General features: G+C 43.0%; 1 protein-coding gene across 1 annotated transcript; it reads right to left on the bottom strand.

Annotated features, from left to right (window-relative positions):
• Nucleotides 1-7,195: 7,195 nt before the first annotated feature.
• On the bottom strand, nucleotides 7,196-22,884 carry LOC308438160 (uncharacterized protein; the record flags this gene model as incomplete). Its single annotated transcript, XM_080939455.1, has 17 exons — nucleotides 7,196-7,420; nucleotides 7,557-7,682; nucleotides 8,087-8,251; nucleotides 8,374-8,469; nucleotides 8,627-8,687; nucleotides 9,000-9,214; nucleotides 9,810-10,322; nucleotides 10,418-10,436; nucleotides 19,005-19,230; nucleotides 19,334-19,368; nucleotides 19,769-19,989; nucleotides 20,126-20,251; nucleotides 20,656-20,820; nucleotides 20,943-21,038; nucleotides 21,196-21,256; nucleotides 21,569-21,783; nucleotides 22,378-22,884. The coding sequence occupies 17 exons, from the start codon at nucleotides 22,882-22,884 to the stop codon at nucleotides 7,196-7,198; spliced, it is 3,072 nt and encodes a 1,023-aa protein (XP_080795581.1).
• Between the last annotated feature and the right edge of the window lie 672 nt (nucleotides 22,885-23,556).

Here is a 23,556-nt window from a genome sequence, read left to right as displayed (position 1 = left end):
GAGTGGGGTGTTGAAGTCTCGCACTATTATTGTGTGAGGTCCAATGTGTGCTTTGAGCTTTAGTAAGGTTTCTTTTATGAATGTCAGTGCTCTTGCATTTGGAACATAGACATTCAGAATTGAGATTTTACCTTGGTGAATTTAACCTCTGAGGAGTATGAAGTATCCTTCCTTATCTTTTTTGATATCTTTTAGTTGGAAGTTAGTTTTATTCGAAATTAGAATGGCTGTTCTGGCTTGTTTCTTGAGACCATTTGATTGGAAATTTGTTTTCCAGCCTTTTATTCTGAGGTAGTGTCTGTCTGTGCCACTGAGATGATTTCCTTTATGCAGCAAATGTTGTGTCTTCCTTATGTATCGAGACTGTTAGTCTATGTCTTTTTATTGGGGCATTGAGTCCATTGATATTGAGAGATATTAGGGGCCAGTGCTTGTTGTTTCCTATTATTTTTGTTGTTAGAGGTGGAATTATATTTGTGAGGCTGTCTTCTTTTGGGTTAGTTGAAAGAAGATTACTTTGTTACTTTATCTAGCATTTGTTTTCCCTCCTCGTGTTGGAGTTTTCCATCTATTATCCTTTGTCAGGATGGATTTGTGCAAATATATTGTGCAAATTTGTTTTTGTCATGTAGTATTATGTGTTCTCCATTTATGTCAACTGAGAGTTTTGCTGGGTATAGTAGCCTGAGCTGGCATTTGTGTTCTCTTAGGATCTGTATGACATCTGCCCAGGATCTTCTAGCTTTCATAGTCTTTGTTGAGAAATATGGTGTTATTCTGCCTTTGTATGTTATTCGACCTGTTTTCCTTACTGCTTTTAATAGTCCTTCTTTGTTTTGTGTATTTCCTGTTTTGACTATTATGTGACATGAAAAATTTCTTTTCTGGCCCAATCTATTTGGAGTTCTGTAGGTTTCTTGTATGTTTATGGGCATATCTTGCTTTAGGTTAGGGAAGTTTTCTTCTGTGTTTTTGTTGAAGATATTTACTGGCCCTTTATGTTGGGAATTTTTGCCCTCTTCTATACCAATTATCCTCAGGTTTGATCTTCTCATTGGGTCCTGGATTTCCTATGTGTTTTGGGTTAGGAGCTTTTTCATCTTACGTTTTTCTTTCACCATCTTGTTAATGTTTTCTATGTTATCTTCTGACCCTGAGATTCTCTCTTCCATCTCTTGTATTCTGTTTGTGATGCTTGCATCTATGTCTCCTAATCTCTTTTCTAGGTTTTCTATCTCTAAGGTTGTCTCCATTTGTGATTTTTTTATTGTTTCTATTTCCATTTTTAGATCCTGGATGATTTTGTTCAATTCCTTCACCCATTTGCTCGTGTTTTCCTGTAATTCTCAAAAAGTTTTTTTTCATATATTTTGTGTTCCCACTTTAATGGCTTCTGTGTTGTCCTATATTTCTTTAAGAAGTTGTCTATGACCTTCCTAAATTCCTCTAACTCCATCATAAGTTATGATTTTAAATCACAATTTTGCTTTTCCAGTGTGTTGGGATAACCAGGACTAACTGTAGTGGGGGAACTGGGTTCTGATGATACCATGTGATCTTGGTTTCTGTTGCTTAGGTTCGTGGACTTGTCCCTTAACATCTGTTTATCTCTGGTGTTAGCTGGTCTCGCTAATTACTCCCTGCAAGTAAGCCTGTGTGTCAGCACTACTGATGAACCAGTTCTCTCCCTGCAATGTCTTGGTAGAGATAGTTGCGGCACAGGGTCAGCACAGGATGCAGACAGAAACTGGAAGGATCCTGTCCCAGACTGCCCTTTGGTTCCTGTATCCTGACAGCTCCGGGCAGGTTCCTCTTGGGCCAGGAATTTGAGCAAGGGTGAGGGTCTCTCCTGATGTGACATTGTCCCTGTGAGATTGGTTTTCTTACAGAAGAATCTGGGTACAGAATTCTCTGGTACCAGGTTATCTCCAGGCAAAAAAGCCTATACTCAACAAAACTGGAAAATCTTGATGAAAGGGACAACGTTCTAGACAGATACCAGGTACCAAAGTTAAACCAGGGTCAGATAAACCGTCTAAACAGTCCCATAACTTCTAAAGTAATAGAAGTAGTCATCAATAGCCTCCCAATCAAGAAAAAAAAAAAGCCCAGGACCAGATGGGTTTAGTACAGAATTCTATGAGACCTGCAGAGAAGATCTTCCCCTGCTTGTAGGGTGTTCAAAGTAGATCTGAGGAGGGAACTGGCAGATGGGGACAGGAGACACAAAGACAGAGAGCAAATCTGAAGTTTTGATAGAGCTCTTATTTATTATGCACCAAAACCATTTCTTTTAATGAGAACCAAGGAGAATTACATGAGGACAGGGACTACCCAGGTGCACAGAATGTTCTGCCAAGCAGGATCTGTTGCCTGGGTAACTGTTCTATTCAGCTAGCTACCTGACCACAGTAAGATCACCTGATTCTTGGAAAAGGCCTCTATCGTGGGAAATAGAAACCTAGGCCTAGATCTACGTAAATTGGCATTACTCAGGCTAAGGAAATTTCATAATTTTTGTTGGCTCCTGACAAAAACCTACTACCAATACTCCCCAAACACTTCCATAAAATAGAAACAAAAGGAACACTACCCAATTCCTTCTATGAAGCTACATTTACCCTCATACCTAAACCACACAAAAACCCAACAAAGAAAGAAAACTTCAGACCAACTTTCTTATGAATATCAATACAGCAGTACTCGTTAAAATTCTTGAAACCCCAATCCGAGAACACATCAAAATGATGATCCATCACAATCAAGTAGGCTTCATCCCAGGAATGCAGAGATGGTTCAATATACGAAAATCCATTAATGTAATCCACTATATAAACAAACTCAAAGGGGGAAAAAAAAACATGATCATCTCAATAAATGCTGAGAAAGCATTTAAAAAATCAACAGTGCTTTATGTTAAAAGTCTTAAAGAGAGCAGGAATCCAAGGCCCTTGCCTAAACATAGTAAAAGCAATATACAGCAAACCAATAGCCAATATCAAACTAAATTCGAGAAACTTGAAGCAATCCTACTAAAATAAGGGACTAGACAAAGATGCCCCTCCTCTACCTATTCAATACAGTATTTGAAGTCCTAGCCAGAGCAATTAGACAACAAAGGGAGTTTGCAGTGATACAAATTGGAGAGGAAGAAGTCAAAATGTCACTATTTGCAGATGATATGACAGCATACTTAAGTGACCCCAAACATTCTACCAGAGAACTCCTAGAGCTGATAAACAACTTCAGCAAAGATATTGAGTGGATATCAAATTCACTCAAAAATTAGTAGTAGCCTGCCTCTGCTCAAAGGATAAACAGGCTAAGAAAGAATTAGAAAAATGACACCCTTCACAATAGTTCCAAATAATGTAAAATATCTTGGTGATATTTTATAAGTGAAACAAACAGGCAAGTGAAAGATCTGCATGACAAGAACTTCAAGTCTGAAGAAAGAAATTGAGGAAGATCTCAGAGGATGGGATGGTCTCCTTTGCCCATGGATTGGCCAGATAAACATAGTACAAATGTCCATGAAATCCACAGCAAAATTCTAATTCAATTCATCATAGAGTTAGAAAGATCAACTTGCAAATTCATTTGGAATGATAGCATCAACAACAGCAAAACACAGGTTGGCGAAAACTATTCTCAACCATAAAAGAACTTCTGGGAATCACCATCCCTGACCTCAAACTGTATTACAGAGCAGTAGTCATAAAACTGTATGGTACTAGTACAGAGACAGGAAGGTAGATCATTGGAATAGAATTGAACATCCAGAAATTAACCCATACACATATGTTCACTTGACCTTTGAGAAAGGAGCTAAAACCATCCAGGGGGGAAAAAGATAGCTGTTCAACAAATGGTGATATTCCAACTGGCTGTCAGCAAACAGAACAATGCACATCGATCCATACTTTTCTCCTTGTAAAAAACTCAAGTCCAAGTGGATCAAGGACCTCCACATAAAACCAGACACATTCAAACTAATAGAAGGGAAAGTGGGAAGAGTCTTGAACACTTGGGCACTGTGTTCAAAATTCCTGAACTGAACACCAACGGCTTATGCTTCAAGATGAAGAATCAACAAATGGGACATCATAAAACTGCAAAGCTTTTGTATGGCAAAGAACACTGTCAATAGGACAAAATGGCAACAAACAGAACGGAAAAATACCTTTGCTTATCCTACATCCAGTAGAGGGTTAATATCCAATATATACAAAGACTCAAGAAGTTAGACTCCAGAGAATCAAATAGTCCTATTTTAAAATGGGGTACAAAACTGAACAAAGAATTCTCAACTGAGGAATAGCTAATGGTTGAAAAGCACCTAAAGAAATGTTCATCATTCCTAGTCATCAGGGAAATGCAATTCAAAACAACCCCGAGATTCCACCTAACACCAGTCAAAATGGCTAAGATCAAAAACTCAGGTGACAGCAGATGCTGGCAAGGATGTGGAGAAAGTGGAACACTCCTCCATTGTTGGTGGGATTTCAAGCTGGTACAACTGCTCTGAAAATCAGTCTGGCAGTTCCTCAGATAATTGGACACCTGAGGACCCAACTATACCACTCCTGGGCCTATACCCAAAATATGCTCCAACATACAACAAGGACACATGCTCCACTAAGTTCATAGAAGCCTTATTTATAATAAGAGCTGTAAAGGACCCAGATGTTCTTCAACAGAAGAAGGGACACATAAAATGTGGTATATTTGCAAAATGGAGTACTACTCAGCTATTAAAAATGAGTTCATGAAATTCTTAAGTAAATGGATGGATCTAGAAAATATCATCTTGAGTGAGGTAACCCAATCACAGAAATACACCAGTGGTTTGAACTCAGTGATAAATGATTAGCCCAAAAGCTCAGAACACCGAAGATACAATTCACAGACCACATGAAGCTCAAGGAAAAGGAGGAACAAAGTGTAGATGCTTCAGTACTTCTTAGATGGGGAAACAAAAATATTCTCAGGAGGAATCTGAAGACAAAGCTTGGAGCAGAGACTGAAAGAACGTCCATCCAGAGACTGCCCCATTTGGGGATCCATCCTGTGTACAGTCACCAAATCAATACAATATTGCTGATTCCAACAAGTGCATGCTGACAGGTGCCTGACAAAGCTGTCTCCTGAGAGGCTCTGCCAAAGGATAACAAATGCTCACCTTAACCATAGAACTGACAATGGGGTCCTTAATAGAGGAGTTAGAGAAAGAATTAAAGGTGCTGAAGGGGTTTGCAGCCCTTTAAGAACAACAATACCAAATGACCAGAGCTCCTAGGTATTAAACCACTATCCAAAGAGCACACATGGATGAACCCATGGTTCCAGCTGCATATGCAGCAGAGAATGGACTTGTTGGGAATCAGAGGGAAGAAAAGCCCTTGGACTTGGCAATGCTTAATGCCACAGTGTAGGGGAATGTCAGGGCAGGGAGGAAGAAAGGCTGGATGTTGGGTGAACACCCTCATAAAAGCAGTACAAGGAGGGAGGGAATAGAAGATATAGAGGGGAATCCAGAACAATAGATGATATTTAAAATGTAAATAAAACATGTCCAATAAACTGAAAAAATATGGTTTTAAAAAATTGCCAATAAGAAAATGAATAAAAAAAATTCTCCCCCAAATGACGATGAGTTAAAGGAAAAAGAAATATGTGAGGGTTTAAGTGAAGGCATTTCAATGGTCTGGGGGAGGGGGTGGAAATTTACGAAAGAAAGGGATGAAATTAAATTTTATTTAAAAGTATAATACAGTATTAAAATGTGGTCTTATATTTCAACTACAGTGTGATCACAATGACCATAAGAATGGAAGAGTAATAATACCTTGTCTAGCAAGGCCACAGCATTCTATAATAAATTATTAGAAAAAATACACATAAAAGGTTATTATTTATAAACCTGCTTTATTTAGCAATTACAAGGAAGCAAAAGCATCAAGGAAAGCAAAGACATCACATGAGCACAGGCTCTACATCACAGGACCAGTGACGGTGTGGTCACAGCGACTGACAGGGAGGTTTATGGTGTGGAAAGATGGGGTTTCTCAGGCCATTGGAACTACAGGTATCTGATCATATCTTGAAGAGGAACCAGACAGAGGTTTCCAAATGAAAGAGGCAGACACACCCCTTCACAGGCAGCCTCAGAGATAGACATAGGGAGGCAGAAGCCTGGAAACCCAAATACCACATGAAGCACCAAATGTGAGTGAATTGTGATGTGAGCTCAGAGCATGACTATCAAAGAGGGAACAGTGGGGACCCAAGGGGACAGAAAGATGAGGAGCAGGACACAGCCAGCTCAACCTCAGGAAAGAACAGAGGTGGGGGTCCAGTGAGGACAGGACCCTGAGGGCAGGTCTCTGAAGCCATGATGTCAGGGACAAGCTCTGGGTGGCAGGGACTCAGTGCCTGTAGCTCTTCCTGCTGGAGGAGCTGGTGGTGTATTTGATGGTGGAAGAGCTGCCACCAGAGGAGCTGAAGCCACTGCTGATGCCTCTGCCACTGCCAGCACTGAAGCCACTTCCAAGGCTATGGCTACTGCCATAGGAGTAGCTGCTGCCTCCTCCCAGGCCCAGACTGCTGCTGGCACCACCTGCGCTGCCATAGCCGCTGGACACGGTGGACTGCACCACAGCTGTGAGGGAGGAAGAGGAGACCACAGACATGGTGAGCACTCGGTGACCAGCTGAGCCAGTCCCAAGGGCAGGAATGTGCGGGCTGGCAAGCAGAATACTTACAGATGTTGACTGGTCCAACGCCTTCACCATTCAACCTAGGAGGGGAAAGCAGGAGTAAGAACTGGGCAGACATCACCTCAGTCCCAATGGGAACCCTAAATCCTGTGACTGTTCACAAGATCTCCTGGAGAGAGTTCCTCTTTAAATATATATTTATTGGTTCAATTACTGGAGTACACTGTAGCTCATTTCAGACACACAGGTTGAATGAATGGGATCCTAATAGAGGTGGTACTGGGGTACCACATGGTTGCTGGGAATTATAGTCAGTATCTCTGGAAGTGCATTCAGTGCCCAAAAACACTGAGACACCTCTTCAGCACAGCAAGGCAATAGTTAAGGAACCTTTGTAGCCACTCCCAGTTCTCCCTCATATTGAGCTCAGATCTGGCACCATGGAGGTGTCCTCAGGGTTTGGGGAATACAGTTACTCACCTGCACTCCTCTCCTTCCAGCAGCTTCCTGTAGGTGGCAATCTCCACATCCAGGGCCAGCTTGACATTCATGAGCTCCTGGTACTCCTTCAGCAGCCTGGCCATGTCCTGCTTGGCCTTCTGCAGGGCGTCCTCCAGACCTTCCAGCTTGCCCCTGGCATCCTTCAGGGCCATCTCCCCACGCTGCTCAGCCTCAGCAATGGCAGCTTGCAGGTTGGCACACTGGACACAGAGAGCAATAAAACACAGGTTGGATGGAGTGTGCATCTCTGAGAGGCTGAGCCTCACATCTTGATTTCTGGTGAGCAAGGGTTAGAGGACAGGAAACACTGTCCAAGCATTTCTCTGTCTACCATACCTGCTTCTTAACGTGGTCAATCTCAGATCTCAGTCTCTGGATCATGCGGTTGATCTCAGAGATCTCCTGCTTGGTGTTGCGCAGGTCGTCCCCATGTCTGCCGGCTGTGACCTGCAGCTCCTCATACTGAAGGTCAATGGAAGAGAGAACATTGATGTGAGTTCCACACGCAGAAGCAAATCCACCTCTAAGTAGCAAGGACTATCACTGAGGTGTTGGCTTTTTGCCAAGAGAACCTATAGGAGACCACATAGTTCCCTTGGGAAGTGAAAATGTCTCCAGTGTCTCATGAGGACAGGTGTTCAGAGAGCAGCTCAAGCAGAGAGAGCATAGAGACCAGTTTTGGAAACTTTGTATCTGCCAATAGTATTTTTTAAGAAGAAAACTTCATTGCATAGCAACAGTATCCTTTGAATTTGCCATGAGAACACCCCAATTTCTTTTAGTGGGCCTCCGATGCAGAAAGCAGAGAGCCATTTCTTTCAATCTGGGTCCCACAAATCCTTACCAGCCTTCACCCAAATACTCACTTTACTCTGGTACCAAGACTCTGCCTCAGCCCGACTTCTCTTGGCAATGTCCTCATACTGAGCCTTGACCTCAGCGATGATGCTGTCCAGATCCAGGCTGCGGTTGTTGTCCATGGAGAGGACCACAGACGTGTCTTGGATGTGAGTTTGCATCTGAGACAGTTCCTGCAGAATAGAAAGTATCATGTCATCTCTATCTATGAGGATCATAGAGATTCCTAACAATTTCTAGAGGAGAAAATAATGTGCGTGTGAATGAGAGAGAGGATGAAGAATTTGGGCCTTACTGCTTCATAGAGAGCTCTCAGGAAGTTGATCTCATCTGCCAGACTGTCTGCCTTGGCTTGCAGTTCAACCTTGTTCATGTAGGCAGCATCTACATCCTGTAGAAACCATGGACAGCATGGAATCAGGTTAACTCTCTTCCCCAGACCAATTCACCTCTGTGTCCATGACAACCATTCCTCTGGAATGGTCCAGGTCAGCAAGGCCATTTCTGTCTTCCAGCAGAGAAGCCCGTCCCTGGGATTAGCAGCTCACCTTCTTCAGGGTAACGAACTCATTCTCTGCTGCTGTGCGCTTGTTGATTTCATCTTCATATCTACAAGAGGAAGGGCACGCCATATTGGAGCAAGGAGTCCATAGCATCACTGGCTGCATCTGATTCAGATGCCATTTCTATGACATAACCACTTCTGACTGAAAGGTGATTTTTCTTTATTAAATAAGTCATTTCTCTTCTGTGCCCTAATATCCCATAACAGTCTTTCATCCAAAACATTTCCTCTTTGCCAGTCAGTTGTCACTTTTATCTCTGGCAAAGAGCTCTCTTAAATCATGGAGCCCTTGTCTAGATTTGGGCTTCCATTTTTATGACACTAGGAGACAGGATTCTTCCTTCTTTTTAACTCACTTGCTCTTGTAGTCCTCAACTGTGTCCTGCATGTTCCTCAGTTCTGAGTCCAGGCGACCCCTCTCTCCGAGGATGCTGTCCAGCTGTCTGCGGAGGTTGCTGATATATTGCTCAAACATAGGCTCCAGGTTCTGCCTCACAGTCTTGGTGCCCTGCTCCTGCAGCAGGGCCCACTTGGTGTCCAGGACCTTGTTCTGCTGTTCCAGGAACCGCACCTGGATGGGCGATTGAGAGGCACAAAAGCGTGAGTTTCATTCTTCTGTGTTACCCCTTCTCTAGTGTGTGTGCCCTCTCACCCTGTCTGCCTAAACGCATTCTGTTTAGTGAGAACCTTGTCCTTTGTATGAGAAAGACACTGCAGTATTAAGCTCTTAACACTGTAGCATAACACACTTACAGGTCACTGGCAACCTAGCAGCGTGTTGCTTGAATGTGCTGGCGGTTAGTGAGGTTGGCATGGTGAAGAACTGAGCTTTGGATAGAAATAGATTTTCATCTCAGTACAGTCCTCTGTTGTGTGAGACTTTAGGTCATCTCAGCCATTGGGATCAGTCACCCTTATGGGGCTACCTCTGGAGGAGAGCAACATCTGACCCACATTTTCAGATGTCATTCTTACATAAGAGCAACTTGCGCCAAGGAAAGAGTATATAGTAGAAACAAAGGCAATGTCTGAGCAGCACAAACCCAGGACAGAGGATTAACTAGAAACAAAAGCAACATCTGAGCCAAGCCTGAAGCCTTTCCCTCCACCTCTGTTCAGCATGCACTGCAGACTCTTAGGCTGCTCTAGGAAGAACCATGTCTCACCTTGTCGATGAAGGAGGCAAACTTGTTGTTGAGGGTCTTGATCTGTTCCCTCTCCTCAGTCCTGACCCGCTGGATGGTGGGGTCGATTTGCAGGTTCAGGGGTGTGAGGAGGCTCTGGTTGATGGTGACCTCTTGGATGCCACCAGGTGGGCACACGGGGAAGCCAGCTCCCCCATAGCCACCTCCAAAGCCAGCTCCACCACCAAATCCAAAGCTACCTCCTGCTCCTCCTCCATAGCTGAAGCCTCCTCCAAATCGGCTGCCATAGCCTCCTCCAATGCCACAGCTGCCCCCTCCAATGGAGATCCTCTTGGAGCTCCCCACACCATAGAGGCTCCTGCTGCCAAAGCCAGCTCCTCCACACACTGCACCTGATCCCCCGCTGCCCCGGGAGCGGCACACAGACGCACTGCTGAAGCCAGAGCGGTTGAGCCCAGGCACTCTGGCTGAGCTGGCACTGAAGCCCCGGCGGATGGTTTGACTCTTGATGGTGGTTTTGGAGGACATGGTTCTCTGAGATTAGATGTGGTGATGAAAAGTCGAGAGAGGCAGGTCAGTGCTGAAGAGATGATTGTGTTGAACTTCAGGCAGAGGCTTATATATGGTACCGATGGGTTGGGCTGAGTCCTGTAGATGAGGTGGCTCAGTGGGTAGGGCAGGGCTTTACAGTGAGGTCACACCTAGATTACTTGAAAATGTTATGAAATACTCAGGTTGCACTTTTGTCTTCCTGTAGTCAGGGAAAATGCTCCTCTCCTGCCTCGTTTTGACTTGATCAGGAAAACAGTTCTCACTCACCATATCTCAGAGTTAGTCACCAACTCCCCAAAGGCTTTGCTTGTCTTGTTGAATTCTGACAGCCTGCTCCCAGCCTGCCTGCTCTTCTTTCCCAAGAAGATTCTGGAACTTAGTTTTGTTCTATGCCCACCGAAAGACCATAGCTGACCTGTAGTGGTTAGGAATATGAAACATAACTTGATTTCCTTTACTTCTTAATTCCTAGAGAAGGAAAAGTCTGTCACACATGTGTCCCACTCCTGTGTGACTGTTTTAGGACACGCAGCTCACAGCGGGCCATTATTCATGTTTCAATTCAATTCCCACAACAACCTAATAGTGTTTGAAAAGAGATCAGAGCACATGTCACACCTCCCTATGTAACTCAATATCATTTCTAAAGTTAGGCTGCTTTTTATATATGTAGGCATGTACTTATGCCTCAAAATACTCGCATATATATTGAATTACCTTTTTAAAATATTGAAGCATCTGTAAAGCTGGCTTACTACTGTATAACACTTGTTTCTCTTGCAGACGACTTGTGTTTAGATCTCAGCACCCACGTGGTGGTTTGCATACATCCATAATCCAGTTCCATGAAATCAGTGCCTGCTTCTGACCTCTGAGGCACCATAAAGAACTGTGGCACATATATTCACCTTCATAAAAATATCCTATGAGAAAATACTAACAAATAAGTCCAACAGCAGAAATAATGTGCCCTCCACACTCCATCTCTACTCCTGCTTGCGTCCCGGTTTCTGGACCATCCTGGTCCCCTTCCTCCTGTCCCTCATCTGATCTACTTCCATTCCCTCCCAGTCCCTTCTCCATTCAGCTCCTTGTCTCTCACCTGTGATGAGTATTTAAATTCCCCTTCGGTGTGCGACTCAAGCATACTTCCTAGGAATCTCTGTTACTAGCTTTGTATGATCTATTGATTATCCTCTACTTTGCAGCTAATATCCACTCAGAAGTGAGTACAAACAATACTTTATCAATTCTTCCTTTGAGGGACACCAGAGTTGTTTTCAGGCTCTGGTTATTATGAATAAAGCTGCTATGAACATAGTTGAGCAAATGTCCTTGGGGTAGAGTTGGACATCTTTTTGCTCTACTTCCAGGAGTATTATTAATGCCTGGTTATTCAGGTAAAGCGATTACTCCTTTTCTGAGAAACAGCCAACTTAATTTTCAGAGTGGTTGTACACGTTTGCACTCCCACTAGCAATAGAGGAGTTTTCCCCTTTGCAACAAATCTTCAACAGCCTGTGCTTTCACTGAGATTTTTATCTTAGTCATGCTGATGGAGAATGTAAGGGGAATCTCAGAATTCTTTTATGTGCACTTCCTTGATGACTAAGGGTACTGAACCACTCTTTAAGTGTTTCTCAACCATTAGAGATTCCCATGTTTAAAATTCTCTGTTTTGCTCAGTCCCTGATGTTTTTACTGGGTCATCTGGTTTATTTGAATCTAACCTATGGAGTTCTTTATATATTTGGATATTAACCCTTCATTGAAGGCTCAATATCTTTTTCCATTCTGTTGGCTGCCATATTGTCCAGTGTCCTTTGCCTTAGTGAAGCCTCTCAGGTTCTGAAGTCCCATTTATTAATTGTTGATGTTAGTATCTGAGGTGTTCGTGTTTTGTTTTGCTTTCCGTCAGGATGTTGTCTCCTGCACCAATATGTTCACAAATATTCACTACCTTCTCCTCTATTAGATTTAATGTATCTGGTTTTATGTGGGGGTCTTAGATTCACTTGGACTTTAGTCTTGTCCATTCTGATGAATATGGATCTATTTACTTACATCTATATGCAGGCATCTAGTTAGACCAGCACCATTTCTTGAAGATATTTCATTTTTCAGTTTTATGATTTTGTCTTCTTGGGCAAAAGTTGAGTATCCATAGGTGTGTGGGTTTGTTTTGGGGTCTTTGATTCATTTACATTGATCAGCCTCTCTGTTTTTTACAAATACCCTGCACTTTTTATTACTATTGCTCTGTAGTACAGCTTGAAATCAAGGATGGTAACGCCTTCAGAGTTCATTCATTGTATAGGATTGGTTTAGCTATCCTGGGTTTTCTTTTTCCATATGAAGTTGAGAGTTGTTCTTTCAAGTCCTGTCAAGATTTCTGTTAGAATTTTGATGGGTAGTATATTGAATCTGTAGATTGCTTTTGGTGAGATGTTCGTCTTTACTATGCTGTGTGTGCTGATCCTTGAGTGTGGGAGATTTTTCCATCTTCTAAGATCATCTTTAATTTTTTTCTTCAGAAACTTGAACTTCTTATATGGAAGTCTTACACTTGCTTATTAGAGTTATACCAAGATATTTTGTAGTATTTTCAGCTGTTGTGAAGGGTGATGTTTCCATGATTTTTTTTCTCAGTCTGCTAATTGTATCAGGATGCAAATGATTCTTTTGGTTCTTAGTTAATTTTGTATCCAGCCACTTTGCTGAAGGTGTTTATCAGCTGTAGGAATTTTCTCATAGAGTTTCTGGGGTCCCTTATGTATATCATCATCTGTAAATAGAAATACATTGACTTCATTTCTTTCTAATTTGTATCTGGTTGGTCTCCTTTAGTTGTCCTATTGTTCTAGCTAGAACTTCAGATACTAGACTGCAGAGATACAGAAAGTGTAGACAGACCTGTTTTGTCCCCGATTGTAGTGGAAATACTTGAAGTTTCTTTCCATTTAATTCAATGTTAGCTTTTGGTTTGTAGTACATTGTCCTTATTATTTATGTACTGTGATATCCTGAATGCTACAAAACATGAAGGGCTATTGGATTTTGTCAGAAACTTTTTCAGCTTAAGATGAGATGATCAAATAGTCTTTAAATTAAATTTGTGTGTGTAGAGGATTACTTTGGTAGATTTCCAAATATTGGAACACCCCTGTATCCCAGATTTTCTATTTGTTCTTTGAGTCAGTGTGCAATTGTTTTATTGAGTTTTCTTGCATCGACAATTATAAGAGAAATGGCTCTAAAATTCTTTGTTGAGTGTTTGTATGTTTAGGTATCAGGGTGAGTGTGGCCACATAAGATGACTTTGGCAATGTTCCTTTGGTTTCTATTTTGTGGAATAGTTTGAGGAGTATTAGTATTAGCTCTTCTGTGAAAGTCTGTTAGGTTTCTGTGCAAAAATCATCTGGTCCTGGCCTTTTGGGGGTGTAGGTACATGGTGGGTGGAGACTTTTAATGACAAATTTTATTTTCTTAGAGTAAAAGGACTATTGAGATTGTTTACCTGATCTTGATATAACTTTGGTAATGTAGTCTATCAAGAAAATTGTCATTTCATTTAGATTTTCTAATTGTGTGGAGTTAGGCCATTGAAATAATACCTACGATTCTGTGAATTTCCCTAGTGTCTGTGGTTATGTCTCCCTTCTCATTGCTGAATGTATTAATACAGATATTGTCTCTCTGCCTTTTAGTTACTTTGGCTAAAGGTTTGTGTATCTTGTTGCTTTTCTCAAAGAATCAGGTCTTGGTTTGATTCCTCTTATTGTTCTCTTTGTTGCTATTTTATTGACTTCAGAGCTGAGTTTGAGTATTTTCTGCTTTGTACTCCTCTTGAGTAAGTTTGACTCTTTTTGTTTTAGAGCTGTTATGAGTGCTATTAAGTTGCTAGTGTGAAATCTCTCAATATCCTTATGAGGCACTTAGTACTCTAAAATTTCCTCACCACTGCTTTCATTTTCCCTTAAGTTTGGGTAGGTTGTGCTTCCTTTTTCACTGAAGTCTAGAATGTCTTTAATTTCTTCCTTTATTTCTTCTTTGACTCAGTGGTCAAAGAGTAGAAAGTTGTTCAGTATCCCTGATTTGGAGGCTTTTTATTGCTTCTTTTGAAGTTCATCTTTAATCCATGTTGATGTAATAGATGAAGGGATTATTTCAGTTGTCTTGTGTTCATTTGGGCTTGCTTTGTGCCCAATGATATGGACAAATATGAAGAATGTTCCATGAAGTGCTGAGAAGAAATTCTTTGATTCATAGGTGAAATTTTCTGTAGAAATCTTTAGTTGTGTTAAATTCATAACATCTGCTAGCTTATTATTTCTCTGTTTAGTTTCTGTTTTGATAGCCTATTCATAGGTTAGGGTAGGGTGTTAAACTCTTCCACAATTAATGTTGGGTTTGTTGTATGGTTAAAGCTTTAGCTATGTTTCTTTTACAAATGTGGTTGCCCATGCATTTTGGGCATATGTGATCAGAATTGAGAAGCCATCTTGGTGGATTTTTCATTGATGAGTATAAAGTATCCTTCCTCATCTCTTATGATTACCTTTGGTGTAAAGCTTTTTTTTTTTTTTTTTTTTTTTTTTTTTACTAGATATTAGAATGGCTACTTCTCTAACTTTAATTTTTCAGTGTCTATCTTTAATGATGGTTTATAAATGCTTTAACTTCCATTTAAATACACAAGAGATAAAGGAAAAGAAAAGATGTGAGGGAAGTTGATCAGAAATGGGTTTTTGGAGCAACTCCCATCTGTGTTGCCAGGAAAACAGAGGTTCAGTTCTCAGGTTAGCAGCAGCATCTTGATCTACTTGTAAATACTTTTCAGATACACAAGAAGTCCAGTTCAGTAGAGTCAGGATAGCAAACATAATTCAGCAACAGTGGCATTACCTAGCAGACCCAGCCAAGGCTCAACCATGGCGCAAGTGAATAAGAGGGAACAACAGGAAGACAGGGAGAAGCTCTCAGCTATGCCTCTTTCAATGAAGTGAAGATCAGCAAAGAGGCAAGACCAACAAGTACTGTACAGCTTTCTTTATGGGAAACTCTGGCTCACCCTCTGTGACTGATTGGCGAGTCATATTTACACTCCCTCTAATCATCCTGTGTCCTCTGTACATCTTGCTTCAGTATGTGAGTCTGTCTCACCTGGCATCTCTCTGGCAATCAGCCTGAGTCCATGGAAGCACCAAGAAAGTCTAGCACACCACCACAAGGTTTTTTGTTTTGTTTTGTTTTTTGGATTTGGGGGGGGTGTTTTGTTTTGTTTTGTTTGGTGCATTACTCTTAGTGGAATTCCAAAAAATGGCACTCAAGTACATAGTGCAAACCTGATCCATGTATGTGTGTGTGTCATTACAAAGAATCCTTTGTGGGTCCATTCTGGTGCTTGTCTTAGTAGGACACCATTTCACTTGTGTGTGATTCAGGAAAACACTCCTTTGTGTGTTTGCCCAAACAAAATACCATCCAAACTTTCCAAAGAACCCTTTAGTTTCCACTTCATTTTTCAGCTTGTTCCTTGGATTTATGTGGTTGGGAAACCATTTTCCAGACCTGATCTCTGAGGTGATGTCTATCTTTTTGCTGAGGTGTGTTTCTTATATCCAGCAGAATGATGGATCCTATTCATGCATCTACTATGTTAGCCTGTGTTTTTTTATATGGGAAACCAGTTCAATAATGTTGAGTGGTATTGTTAACCAGTGGTCTTTAATTCCTCTTATTTTTATGCTATTGTTGTTGGTGGCGGTAGTAGTAGTAGTAGTAGTAGTAGTAGTAGTAGTAGTAGTAGTAATAGTAGTAGGTGTGTGTGTATCTGGCTGTGTGTCTGTGTGATTGTATTCCATTTGTTTTGCTATTTGGAAATGATTGATTACTTGTTTTCTTGGAAGGAGTTTCCTAGACTGGGTTATATTTTTCTGTCTAGAATTCTCTGTAGGGCTAGAATAGAGGAAACATGTTGTTTAATTTGCTGTTGTCATGAAATATCTTGCTTTCTTCATGTCTGGTATTTGAAGGTTTTGCTGGGTATGATATCTGTTGTCTCTTAGAATCTGCAGAACCTCTTTCCAGGCTGGTCTGGCTTCTAGAGTGTCTGTTGTAAAGTCAGGTGTAATTCTGACAAGTCTGACATGATTTGTTACTTGGGAATTTCCACCTCTGGTTGCATCTGTAACTCTTAGTACTTAAACAGCTCATATCAGGTGATTGCCTCAGTGTTAGGTCCTAGGAAAGAAACTAATACTGTTATTCTGCTATGGACATAGAAATAAGCTATTCATCAAGTTATAATCTTTAAGACTAATTTATGTCTAACACTTAACCAGAGAAGAGTATTCTGTTGTACATAATGATTAACACAGACACCCACAGATAGTCTTCTCATAGAGCATACAGGATTGTGAAATGTTCCACTCTAAATGAACAACTATATCACACCTCCTCCACACCCACAAGATGCAGCTATCATTGCAGAACAGAGAGGAAACATTGGAATAGCCACAATTTATGAATTTATATTTGCTTTGATAATATATTACCTGGACATAAGAAGGCCATTGTATATGTGACTAGAAATCACCAGTTGGGCTAGTTCCTCTTGGCATTTTTCCAAAGGTAGCCCTGTGTCTACTTCCAGAAGGATAGAAAAGCATGTGGGCCAGCATACAAGTCCGTGCTGTACACGTAATATTATCCAACTGAACCACAACTACAGTCTCTTCTTTAGTGCTAATTTATTACATTTTGTAATGTATTCATGCTACATGATTTAGATTTTATTTAACTCACCCTATAAATGATCCTGTTCTGGGTTTTTTTTTTAAATACACATTTCTCTGTAAGTGATTGTTCCCCTATATGCACTTGTCATGAGAAGGCTTAGGATGGACACATGAGTGTTTATTCTACTTTAGGATTTTCGGGCAGAGAGTGAAATGAAAACAGGGTGACAAGCTTCCAGTGTTGTCTGCAGAGAAGTGAACATAGCAACCAACAGAAAATAATGCCAAAGGATTCAGGACACCAGCAAACCGGACAAAGCACCTATTGGTCTGTGTACTGTTGGGTCAGATACTGGATGTTATCTGATTGGACAATGGGGCTGAAGGAGTCCAAGATGGAATGAAATGATCGACCTCACATTGAGCTGAGGTTGCTCTTCCACTCAACATTAAGCAGGAGTGAAACTAACACACCTGGTCATCCACACACAGACCAAAATTCTGTGAATGTCCTTGATGGGGGACTAAAGCTATTAGAAGGAAGACCATAATCTCCTTAAACCTTTTCAATGTTAGAAGTCAGTCCTTACATTTTGAATGTGTCTGGAAATTCTTAATTTTGTGCACTTGAATGTCTCCAATATTTCCAGTTGTGGAAGTTATAGGTGGGGTGCAGGGTGGTATCTGAACACCTTGTTGTGTTTCTACTGCCCCTTTAGGGCACCTTTCTAGAAATGCAGTTTCAGGTCAGAAGGAGGAAAGGTTTCCTGCTATTGTGGCCCCAGTCAGACAAATTTCTTCATCATGAAGGCAACAGAAACTCTAAAAACAAATATGTTATTCTCCTCTCAAAGGCCTTGTTATGACTGCCCAGGTGTATGTTTCTGCACCCAAATGCTGTGGCTGAGTCCTGTCATCTGCTGTCAATTAAGTCAGAGGAGCCTCCCTATTGATTTCTAACAAGGGCAATTGGCAAGGAGGGCACCTCACAGCTGTGGATTATGTTCTCTCTGATAGAAAGGCAATTCAATGCAAGAAGAAAAGCTGAACAAACATTTATTGACTATCATTAGTGAAAGGAGTTAAACACATGGGAACTTGATGCATTTAAGTTTTTTTAAAGAAGGTAATAAAGTATTTCCAAGACTATGACTTTGAAAGTGGAAGCATGGGTGAAGGTTTAGAGTGAAGACATGGGGTGGTCTTGGAGAATTAAATTAAGAGGGAAAGTGATATAATTTCAATTTCTTTTAACACATAAGATTACATTGAAACTACAGTATACTAACAAATGAAGACACAAACAGCTGGAGGAAGGAACAAAATGAGACCTTGTGTAGCAAGGCAACAGCTTCCTATTTAAAAAATTGGGCAACAAAAAACGAACATGGAAATGGTTATTATTTATAAACCTGCTTTATTTAGCAATTACAAGGAAGCAAAAGCATCAAGGAAAGCAAAGACATCACATGAGCACAGGCTCTACATCACAGAACCAGTGACGGTGTGGTCACAGCGACTGACAGGGAGGTTTATGGTGTGGAGAGATGGGGTTTCTCAGGCCATTGGAACTAAAGGTATCTGATCATATCTTGAGAAGGAACCAGACAGAGGTTTCCAAATGAAAGAGGCAGACACACCCCTTCACAGGCAGCCTCAGAGATAGACATAGGGAGGCAGAAGCCTGGAAACCCAAATACCACATGAAGCACCAAATGTGAATGAATTGTGATGTGAGCTCAGAGCATGACTATCAAAGAGGGAACAGTGGGGACCCAAGGGGACAGAAAGATGAGGAGCAGGACACAGCCAGCTCAGCCTCAGAAAAGAACAGAGGTGGGGGTCCAGTGAGGACAGGACCCTGAGGGCAGGTCTCTGAAGCCAGGATGTTAGGGACAAGCTCTGGGTGGCAGGGACTCAGTGCCTGTAGCTCTTCCTGCTGGAGGAGCTGGTGGTGTATTTGATGGTGGAAGAGCTGCCACCAGAGGAGCTGAAGCCACTGCTGATGCCTCTGCCACTGCCAGCGCTGAAGCCACCTCCAAGGCCATAGCTACTGCCATAGGAGTAGCTGCTGCCTCCTCCCAGGCCCAGGCTGCTGCTGGCACCACCTGCGCTGCCATAGCCGCTGGACACGGTGGACTGCACCACAGCTGTGAGGGAGGAAGAGGACACCACAGAAATGGTGAGCACTCGGTGACCAGCTGAGCCAGTCCCAAGGGCAGGAATGTGGGGGCTGGGAGGCAGAATACTTACAGATGTTGACTGGTCCAACGCCTTCACCATTCAACCTAGGAGGGGAAAGCAGGAGTAAGAACTGGGCAGACATCACCTCAGTCCCAATGGGAACCTTAAATCCTGTGACTGTTCACAGGATCTCCTGGAGAGAGTTCCTCTTTAAATATATATTTATTGGTTCGATTACTGGAGTACACTGTAGCTCATTTCAGACACACAGGTTGAATGAATGGGATCCTAATAGAGGTGGTACTGGGGTACCACATGGTTGCTGGGAATTATAGTCAGTATCTCTGGAAGTGCATTCAGTGCCCAAAAACACTGAGACACCTCTCCAGCACAGCAAGGCAATAGTTAAGGAACCTTTGTAGCCACTCCCAGTTCTCCCTCATATTGAGTTCAGAACTGGCACCATGGAGGTGTCCTCAGGGTTTGGGGAATACAGTTACTCACCTGCACTCCTCTCCTTCCAGCAGCTTCCTGTAGGTGGCGATCTCCACATCCAGGGCCAGCTTGACATTCATGAGCTCCTGGTACTCCTTCAGCAGCCTGGCCATGTCCTGCTTGGCCTTCTGCAGGGCGTCCTCCAGACCTTCCAGCTTGCCCCTGGCATCCTTCAGGGCCATCTCCCCACGCTGCTCAGCCTCAGCAATGGCAGCTTGCAGGTTGGCACACTGGACACAGAGAGCAATAAAACACAGGTTGGATGGAGTGTGCATCTCTGAGAGGCTGAGCCTCACATCTTGATTTCTGGTGAGCAAGGGTTAGAGGACAGGAAACACTGTCCAAGCATTTCTCTGTCTACCATACCTGCTTCTTTACGTGGTCAATCTCAGATCTCAGTCTCTGGATCATGCGGTTGATCTCAGAGATCTCCTGCTTGGTGTTGCGCAGGTCGTCCCCATGTCTGCCGGCTGTGACCTGCAGCTCCTCATACTGAAGGTCAATGGAAGAGAGAACATTGATGTGAGTTCCACACGCAGAAGCAAATCCACCTCTAAGTAGCAAGGACTATCACTGAGGTGTTGGCTTTTCACCAAGAGAACCTATAGGAGACCACATAGTTCTCTTGGGAAGTGAAAATGTCTCCAGTGTCTCATGAGGACAGGTGTTCAGAGAGCAGCTCAAGCAGAGAGAGCATAGAGACCAGTTTTGGAGACTTTGTATCTGCCAATAGTATTTTTTAAAAAGAAAACTTCATTGCATAGCAACAGTATCCTTTGAATTTACTGTGAGAACACCCCAATTTCTTTTAGTGGGCCTCCAATGCAGAAAGCAGAGAGCCATTTCTTTCAATCTGGGTCCCACAAATCCTTACCAGCCTTCACCCAAATACTCACTTTACTCTGGTACCAAGACTCTGCCTCAGCCCGACTTCTCTTGGCAATGTCCTCATACTGAGCCTTGACCTCAGCGATGATGCTGTCCAGATCCAGGCTGCGGTTGTTGTCCATGGAGAGGACCACAGACGTGTCTTGGATGTGAGTTTGCATCTGAGACAGTTCCTGCAGAATAGAAAGTATCATGTCATCTCTATCTATGAGGATCATAGAGATTCCTAACAAGTTCTAGAGGAGAAAATAATGTGCGTGTGAATGAGAGAGAGGATGAAGAATTTGGGCCTTACTGCTTCATAGAGAGCTCTCAGGAAGTTGATCTCATCTGCCAGACTGTCTGCCTTGGCTTGCAGTTCAACCTTGTTCATGTAGGCAGCATCTACATCCTGTAGAAACCATGGACAGCATGGAATCAGGTTAACTCTCTTCCCCAGACCAATTCACCTCTGTGTCCATGACAACCATTCCTCTGGAATGGTCCAGGTCAGCAAGGCCATTTCTGTCTTCCAGCAGAGAAGCCCATCCCTGGGATTAGCAGCTCACCTTCTTCAGGGTAACGAACTCATTCTCTGCTGCTGTGCGCTTGTTGATTTCATCTTCATATCTACAAGAGGAAGGGCACACCATATTGGAGCAAGGAGTCCACAGCATCACTGGCTGCATCTGATTCAGATGCCATTTCTATGACATAACCACTTCTGACTGAAAGGTAATTTTTCTTTATTAAATAAGTCATTTCTCTTCTGTGCCCTAATATCCCATAACAGTCTTTGATCCAAAACATTTCCTCTTTGCCAGTCAGTTGTCACTTTTATCTCTGGCAAAGAGCTCTCTTAAATCATGGAGCCCTTGTCTAGATTTGGGCTTCCATTTTTATGACACTAGGAGACAGGATTCTTCCTTCTTTTTAACTCACTTGCTCTTGTAGTCCTCAACTGTGTCCTGCATGTTCCTCAGTTCTGAGTCCAGGCGACCCCTCTCTCCGAGGATGCTGTCCAGCTGTCTGCGGAGGTTGCTGATATATTGCTCAAACATAGGCTCCAGGTTCTGCCTCACAGTCTTGGTGCCCTGCTCCTGCAGCAGGGCCCACTTGGTGTCCAGGACCTTGTTCTGCTGTTCCAGGAACCGCACCTGGATGGGCGATTGAGAGGCACAAAAGCGTGAGTTTCATTCTTCTGTGTTACCCCTTCTCTAGTGTGTGTGCCCTCTCACCCTGTCTGCCTAAACCCATTCTGTGTAGTTGGAATCTTTCCCTTTTCTGAGAAAGACGCTCCAGTATCAAACTTCTAACACTGTGGCATAACACACTTACAGGTCACTGGCAACCTAGCAGCGTGTTGCTTGAATGTGCTGGCGGTTAGTGAGGTTGGCATGGTGAAGAACTGAGCTTTGGATAGATATAGATTTTCATCTCAGTACCGTCCTCTGTTGTGTGAGACTTTAGGTCATCTCAGCCATTGGGATCAGTCACCCTTATGGGGCTACCTCTGGAGGAGAGCAACATCTGACCCACATTTTCAGATGTCATTCTTACATAAGAGCAACTTGCGCCAAGGACAGAGTATATAGTAGAAACAAAGGCAATGTCTGAGCAGCACAAACCCAGGACAGAGGATTAACTAGAAACAAAAGCAACATCTGAGCCAAGCCTGAAGCCTTTCCCTCCACCTCTGTTCAGCATGCACTGCAGACTCTTAGGCTGCTCTAGGAAGAACCATGTCTCACCTTGTCGATGAAGGAGGCAAACTTGTTGTTGAGGGTCTTGATCTGTTCCCTCTCCTCAGTCCTGACCCGCTGGATGGTGGGGTCGATTTGCAGGTTCAGGGGTGTGAGGAGGCTCTGGTTGATGGTGACCTCTTGGATGCCACCAGGTGGGCACACGGGGAAGCCAGCTCCCCCATAGCCACCTCCAAAGCCAGCTCCACCACCAAATCCAAAGCTACCTCCTGCTCCTCCTCCATAGCTGAAGCCTCCTCCAAATCGGCTGCCATAGCCTCCTCCAATGCCACAGCTGCCCCCTCCAATGGAGATCCTCTTGGAGCTCCCCACACCATAGAGGCTCCTGCTGCCAAAGCCAGCTCCTCCACACACTGCACCTGATCCCCCGCTGCCCCGGGAGCGGCACACAGACGCACTGCTGAAGCCAGAGCGGTTGAGCCCAGGCACTCTGGCTGAGCTGGCACTGAAGCCACGGTGGCTAGTTTGACTCCTGATGGTGGTTTTGGTAGACATGGTTTCTTAAGCTGAGAAGACTGGGAAGTGGAGAGAGGCAGGTCAGTGCTGAAGAGATGAGTGTGTTGAGCTCCGGGCAGCGGCTTATATATGGTACCGATGGGCTGGGCAGGTTCCTGAAGGTGAGCTTGCAGAGTGGGTAGGGCAGGGCTTTACAAATAATGAGATCACCCCCAAGTTCTAGAAGGGCATGATACATGAAGATTACTTTTTGGATTCCTTTAGTCACCGAGTGAATTCTCCTGCCTTCCAGCCTTGACTTGATCTGAACACAATGAGCCTGGACGTAAATTCTCTTAAGTCATGAGTTAGTCATCTTCTCAAACAAAAGAGACAAGGAGCTGATCTGTGATAATTGTGTCTTCCTTCTGCCCATGTAGACACTCCCTATGTGCCCCCTCACCACACAGGTTTTCCCTTCCACCTGCTCCTCCCTCCTTACCTGAATTTGTTCAACATCCCAATCTAGAAATTGCCCATTCTGCCAAACTAATTGTCTATTTCTCAGCTGCCCTTCTAGATGGTCTGATATGGCCAGGAGGGACTCAGTGCCCATATCACCTTCCCCTCTAAAGTCTAAGAGTAGAGCAGTTGATTATTTTCCACTGTAAAACTAGCATTGTCCATGTCAGAAGCGTTCGGCTTCATTTGACTTTTCCCTGAGGACTGTGG

This window comes from Micromys minutus, assembly GCF_963924665.1.
Source record: "Micromys minutus genome assembly, chromosome: 27".
Lineage (NCBI taxonomy): Eukaryota > Metazoa > Chordata > Mammalia > Rodentia > Muridae > Micromys > Micromys minutus.
This window is presented reverse-complemented; position numbering and strand designations above follow the sequence as displayed.